The sequence below is a fragment of the Hippocampus comes genome, unplaced genomic scaffold (assembly GCF_001891065.2).
Source record: "Hippocampus comes isolate QL1 unplaced genomic scaffold, H_comes_QL1_v1.1 scaffold318, whole genome shotgun sequence".
Taxonomy (NCBI): Eukaryota; Metazoa; Chordata; class Actinopteri; order Syngnathiformes; family Syngnathidae; genus Hippocampus; species Hippocampus comes.
In genome coordinates this window covers 15,883-22,356 of record NW_017805777.1, presented here as the reverse complement: position 1 = coordinate 22,356, position 6,474 = coordinate 15,883, and the positions used below count along the sequence as shown (strand labels likewise).

At 47.1% G+C, this 6,474-nt stretch overlaps 1 protein-coding gene across 1 annotated transcript; it reads left to right on the top strand.

The window, feature by feature from the left end:
• Positions 1 to 1,751: 1,751 nt before the first annotated feature.
• On the top strand, positions 1,752 to 6,308 carry LOC109524641 (spermatid perinuclear RNA-binding protein-like; the record flags this gene model as incomplete). The annotated part of the gene is made up of 10 exons (XM_019884643.1): positions 1,752 to 1,846; positions 2,615 to 2,688; positions 3,124 to 3,344; positions 3,525 to 3,690; positions 4,191 to 4,317; positions 4,826 to 4,938; positions 5,479 to 5,574; positions 5,665 to 5,776; positions 5,839 to 5,936; positions 6,215 to 6,308. Coding segments are annotated over exons 2-10 (1,030 nt in total), but the record flags the coding sequence as incomplete, so codon positions are not given.
• Between the last annotated feature and the right edge of the window lie 166 nt (positions 6,309 to 6,474).

Below are 6,474 nucleotides of genomic sequence, written 5' to 3'. Positions count from 1 at the left end.
TTGATGATGTTGATGTGCAGTGTGGCCGTAACGCCAAACAAATCTAAATGACGGCCCAAAGACCTCCAGCCTTGGTTTCATCAGACCACAAAACCTTTTTCCATGCACGTTTGGAAAATTTTATGCTCCAACACAGGGGTGTCCAAACTTTTTCATTTTGAGGGCTCATTCATAAAAATGCAAGGACGCAAGGGCCACTTTAAAATTCTCCCAAATTGAATTCATTCAGCACGGTAAAATCAGTCGAGCATTACTTTGCGGGTCGCATGTGGCCCCCGGGCCTTGAGTTTGACACCGATGCCGTTGTTGTACTTCTGGTGGTCACACGATTGTGACATGAGTTTGTGAATACACTCCAAAAAGCACGGGTGCGGTAAGCGTTTGGCATGCTCCACCATGACGAGATATCATCTTTCGCAGCATCGTTGGCAACTTTTGCAACTTTTTCCTGTTTTCGACAAGCAACGAGAACATCAGCAGATCGTGCTCGATGAAGAGTTTGCACGACAACGCACCACAGGTCGCACAGTTGGGCGCGGTGACCCACTTCTTGCTTCCTTTCTCTCTTTTTTTCTTTTGAGTGTGTGCAAGCGACACAAAAGCTGCTATGAAGCTGGATGGGATGGTACCAAGCAGGTCTTGTCACCGCTTTAACTCAAATGTTCCCAAATGGTGTCTTTGCACACTGGAGAGGACATGACGGTTGAACGGTAAAGCTACTTTGAGCCACAGGATGGTGGCAGAGAATCATCATCCTGGCTCATTTTAGGAACTGAGTGATGATTGTCGACTGAGATCTTGGACAGGCAGCAATTGCAGGCAGGAAACATCAGTTGAGATTTTAAGGAGAAGCAGACTTTAGGGGAAGCTTGAGAGAGAGAGAGAGAGAGAGAGAGAGAGAGAGAGAGAGAGAGAGAGAGAGAGAGAGAGAGAGAGAGGCAGCGGCCCAGTGTCGAGTGGTTAACACGTCGACCTCACACTGCAGAGGTCGTGGGTTCGATCCGAGCTGCGGCCTTCCTGTGTGACGTTTGAATGTTCTCCCCGTGCCTACGTGGGTTTTCTCCAGGTCCTTTGGTTTCCTCCCACGTTCCAAAAACATGCATGGCAGGCTGATTGAACACTCCAAATTGTCCTTAGGTGTGAGTGTGAGCGTTGGTCTCTATGTGCCCTGCGATTGGCTGGCAAGCGGTTCAGAGTGTCCTTCGCCTACTGCCCGAAGACAGCTGAGATAGGCTCCAGCACGCCCCGCGACCCTTGTGACGATAAAGCGGCTCAACAAATGTCACATCACCAAACCCAGAAAAGAAGTGAGCTGTGTTTGGAATCGAACCCTGCACCTCTGCATTGTGAGGCGGACGTGCTAACCGGTCGAGATTAAGTAATGTTATGAAATAAATTATTTACTCTCATGAGCTAATTTAATACACAAGGCTCCCTCGAGATGTTTTCTTTCCTTGAGCTAGCTCCAACGAGAGGGACAGCTCTTTCTAGTCCAAAGTGGTGGCCGTTGTGCGCATGCGCAGAAGCATCGACGTCACACTCTACCCAGACCAGCAAAGCTCATCGTGCCGCGGGGTGTATGTATTAATAACATGTTCGTTTTGTTTTCTGTTTACTGAGAATTGTATTCTGACTTGTTCAATAAAGATTATTAAAATAAAAAAAAAATCATCGTGCCGCGGGGAGGTGAAAGTAACCCGGCCGGCGGCAGCTTCCACCTGGGCCACTTCCTCAACTTCCTACGGCCGGTGACGAACTAACACCAGAAGCGGAGCTCGTATAGCAAGCTAGCAAAAAGTAGGGGAGTTTCTCTCTACGCTCCGGGCGCTCGTCGCGACGGCTGAAGGTAAAAAAATGATTTTTAAAAAATACGTTTACGTGCGCGTTTTCAAGTTGACATGAGGCTAAAACATAGTTTTTATACTTTCAACGTCATGAAATGTGAATGTCTGAGACTTCATCAAGCCGCTTCGTCATCAAGCACCACCTGCTCGACGTTGTCACGTGACCACCACTTGAACCTGACGATGCACATTTCAGGTTCACAAAAGCGATGTTTTTCTCAGAGTGTGCCAAAAAAATAGAACAATTACTCATTTATTGTCATCATCTGAAACATTTTCATGTTTTTTGAGCATGTGCTAACGTGTCCTCAATGCGACACATGCTCGTGGAGGTGGGGGCGTCATGTTTGTTTGGTCACATGATGAGCTTCTGGAGTTGAAGTTGGGAGAGTTGGCATGAAAAGAGATGACACTGTACTGAGACCAGTATTTGGTACCGGTGTTTATGTTGTTGTCGGAATTGCTTCTGGTGTTCGTTTTTGTGCAAAGTGACCATTTCAAGTGTTTATTTGCAGCTTGCCCTCTAATTTAGTCAAAAATTAAGCCCTGGGAGACACTTTGATCTCAAAAAACAAAAATGTATTTGCCATATCTATGATAAGTAGACCCACAAAAAATGTCAAGGAGCCGTGTTGTAAAAAGGTTAATGTAGTCTGCTATTACGGTTTGAAGCGGACATTTTTATTTTGTTGGACTGATCTGATCCAATTCTAATAACTTGAGAGTTACTCATCATCGTGTCGTTCTGCTCTTGTCGCACAACCACACAGACTGTCTGACGAGCGGGTCTGACGGGACCGTAGTACTCACAGAGACCCCGACCACCACCTGCTGTCTGAACATGGTGAGCCTCTCGCACAGACCACCTGGCCAATCATTTGAAAATTCAGCTCCGACAGACTGTTTCATTTCCCAAAATCAACTAATGCTAAGATGATGTCGTGTCAAATGTTAAAACATAATTCTACCTTTTTGTGCACAAGTAACAAGCACAGAGCAGCTAGCCGGTCAACGGCTAGCAAGCTAACGTGGCCGTCTACGTCAATGCTTGGTAAGCCTATGGCGGCGAACCGATCGCCAGCTAGCGCCAGAAGCTAAAATAGAAGCCTCGCTCAGTGCTCCTTCTTCTCAAGTATAACACGAAATCAACTACTGCTAAGCTAATGTCGTGTAAAATGGTCCAACATAATTCCAACTTTTTGCGCACAAATTACAAGCACAGAGCAGCTAGGGAGTCGGTGGCTAGCAAGCTAAGGTAGCCATCTACCTGTTTACTCAGCGATCGTTTGCCAGTGACGACCGTTACATCATGACCAAGCACGCCAGCATCGTCCCTGCCCCCGAGGACCTGGAAGCAGTCCAGACGCTGGTGTCCGCTGTGGAAGCTGCCCTCCAGAAGGTATCCCATTGGCTGGACGGCCTCAACAGCTCTCCCGGGAGCATCGCCATCAAGGAGTCAGGTGATGGCCAGGTGGTCCACTACGCCGTTGACGGCACAAAGTGAGTCTCCGCGGCCCGTGGAATGCAATTGTTTGATGCTGACGTGGACTTTGAGCTGACTGTGTTTAGACTGTGGGATGAGGATGGCGTCGGCGAGACGTCCGCGCTGGGCTGATGATTGTTTTGACTGTCGTTTGACGCTGGGTTGGTGTGACTTGTCGGCGTTCCTGGTATCCTCAGGATGGCTACGGCGTCGACGCTGCGCAGCGTGACCCGGGTGGGCCTGCTTTCCAAAGGTTTACTCATCAAGGGTGACATGGACCTGGAGCTCGTGCTCGTGTGCCAACGGAAGCCCACCCGACTGTTGCTCTACACCATCTGTGCCGTCCTGCCCCAAAGGATGCAGGTACCCTCGGAACCGTTGGGAGTTTTAAAACGGTTTGTTTTGCGACAATTGTTTTCAATTGCCGAGAATTAAAAAAAAAAAAAAAAGGGAAAATACCTTTTAGGTTTTTATGTAACTTTATGGGAAATACATTTTGCCTGGGGAAAAAAAAAACTACACTACATTTATACATTCCAATGTAAAAAAAAAAAATGGTGAGTCAAGGGTTCCATGGAAAAAAATAAGAATAAAATGTGCATGAAATGACGCTACAAGAAAAAGGCTTCAGTTTTAAGAGGGCAAAAAAATGCAATGTGTGAACTCATTTGAACAAAGAATGTCATCTACGAAATAAAAAGTTGGAATAGTTAAAAAAAATAAATAAAAAAAGACAAAAAAACATTTTACATGAAAACAAATGTTTCCGATGTGGTGTTGAAGCTCTGTTCAAACGCCGCGTCAGCGTATAATCGCTTTCGACACTAAGTTGGCATGAGCGATGATGACTGAATGAATCACAGGCACTGAGCAAGGACGTGTACGAGGTGCACTCGCGCGTGGACGAAGCGGCCATCCTGGTGTGTCGCACCAAATCTCCCCGATTCACGCTCAAGATCACCCTCACCTCCTTGGACATGAAGGGGCCAGGTACAATCGTTTCTCCCTCCATTGTTGGTGAGCACGTTTCCTCAGTAGGAACTTTACCCCGCCCCCTTCCCCCTCCTCCATTTTTCTTCACTGAACCACTGCTACTGTTTGACACCGGCCTTGCTGAAAAATACACAAGCAATGCCCGCTCCACCACCACCGCCTCACCGATTATAATTCTCTTCAATGACAATGCTGGTCATTCAATTTACAATGCAATAAATGTTCACTCCCAACGATTCAGTCTCAATTACGATTTGATTTGATAATATTCGCAACCGTTCCGCTATTTAAACCAAGAGCGCCATCAAGAGGACTCAAAAAATATCACAAGTGCTTCATGAAGCTTCGCTTTCCCATCGCGGCCAATTTCACTGCGAGATTCGTTCCAACTGTGAAATTGACTCCATTTACGAAACAATTATTTTTGGTGACGCAATTTCTTCCGATCATGATACGATACGATTGTGAAGAATGATTGGAATTTTTGGGTTTTTTTTCCATCCAGAGGGAGGCCTTGGCGCAGAGGAGACGTCACGGAGCCGAGAGGACAGCGACGTCCTGGACGGACGCAAGTGCCGAGCGGCGATGGCTGAGATCCGGCGAGCCAGCTGGTTTCAGGTCGGCTAAAAATGACCTCGTCCAAGGTGCTTTTCATCACCATTCCAGTCAATTATGGTCTCGTTCACTCCAATTGCGATGAGATGACTCTTATGTGAATCCCATCAACACCGACAAATATAAACTCAAACAAGAAAAATGTTTATTGACAAAATGCGTGAGTGACAAAGTACAACGAAAGACGCTGGTAACAAGTAACCAGGAAACAAAATCAAAAACGCTTGTACAAGATAAATGGAAATTGCTCAAAGGACAAGGACATCCAGTACACGAGAATACTAACCAAGAAATAACACCAAGAACTACTTGCATGAAAAATAAACTACAAAAACGTGGCAAAAAGTCGAGCACACGGGTATCAAACTCAAGATTATGAGACGGTGCAGTGTGACCTTGAGTTATGTATCCGATTGGCTGCAATGACCACATAATCCACACCAATTAGAAAACTATTGGATTCATTCCAGTTCCGATATGATTTACAAATCTTACAATCCAATGGGATTCCCGCCGACGTGTGTTTTTGGGCGTCGTTTGCAGGCCGCGGTGTCGCCCGTGAAGTCTTGCATGGTGGTATTGAGGCTCCTCCGAGACATGTGCAACACACTGACTGTGTGGCGGCCGCTCAAAGGATGGGTACCGTTTGATCCAACGAGCACCATTTTTTTTTTTCCCAATTCTTGTGTCCGGAGGTCTGCAAGCTGACTGATTTCTGCCCGTTTCCAGCCACTGGAGCTCATCTGCCAAAAGGCCGTCACCGCCCGCAGTCGCCCTTCGGGGCCGGCCGAGGCACTGCGGCGCGTCATGGAGTTCGTCGCCTCTGGAATCCTACTTCCTGGTAAGTTGCCGGTCAAAAGGTTTTGGGTACTTTTCAAAATGGTGTCTTTATTTTTTGCGCAGGGGGTCCAGGAATTCGGGACCCTTGCGAATGTGAGCCGACGGATGCCTTGTGTGACCTCACCTCCCAGCAAGCCGATGCCATTACACGCGGCGCGCAGGTCGGGGAAATCAAAGTGGCAAAAATACCACTCCGTTCTCATCATATTGCAATTTTTTATTTTCATATCAGACTTCGATATTGCATCGTAATTCTATTTGTGAGATTCCCGCCTTCGTGTCTTGCCAAACCTCGTCGGCTGCCGAATTAGTGTGAGAAACCTGCCCCATCCACTTCAGACACCCATAAAACAACAAAGTTAAAATGTAACTGTGTGTGTGTGTGTGTGTGTGTGTGTGTGTGTGTGTGTGTGTGTGTGTGTGTGTGTGTGTTTTGCAGGATACTTTAAGACTCCTGGCCTTTGGACAAATTTCCTGGGTGTTAAATATGGATCCCCTCCCCAGCAGTAATCCTTCATTGCAGCACTTACAAGGTGTGTTGTTGTGTCGGACAAAGTATAGCGGGAGTGCCCGACCAGTCAATCTCGTGTGTTCAGCACTCAAACTGTGCTCATCACAGAATCTTGATTGACACCACGACTGGCAGTGTAAATCTCTCTCACGCCGCCCCCCCCCCCCCCCCACTCCAACACACTCACA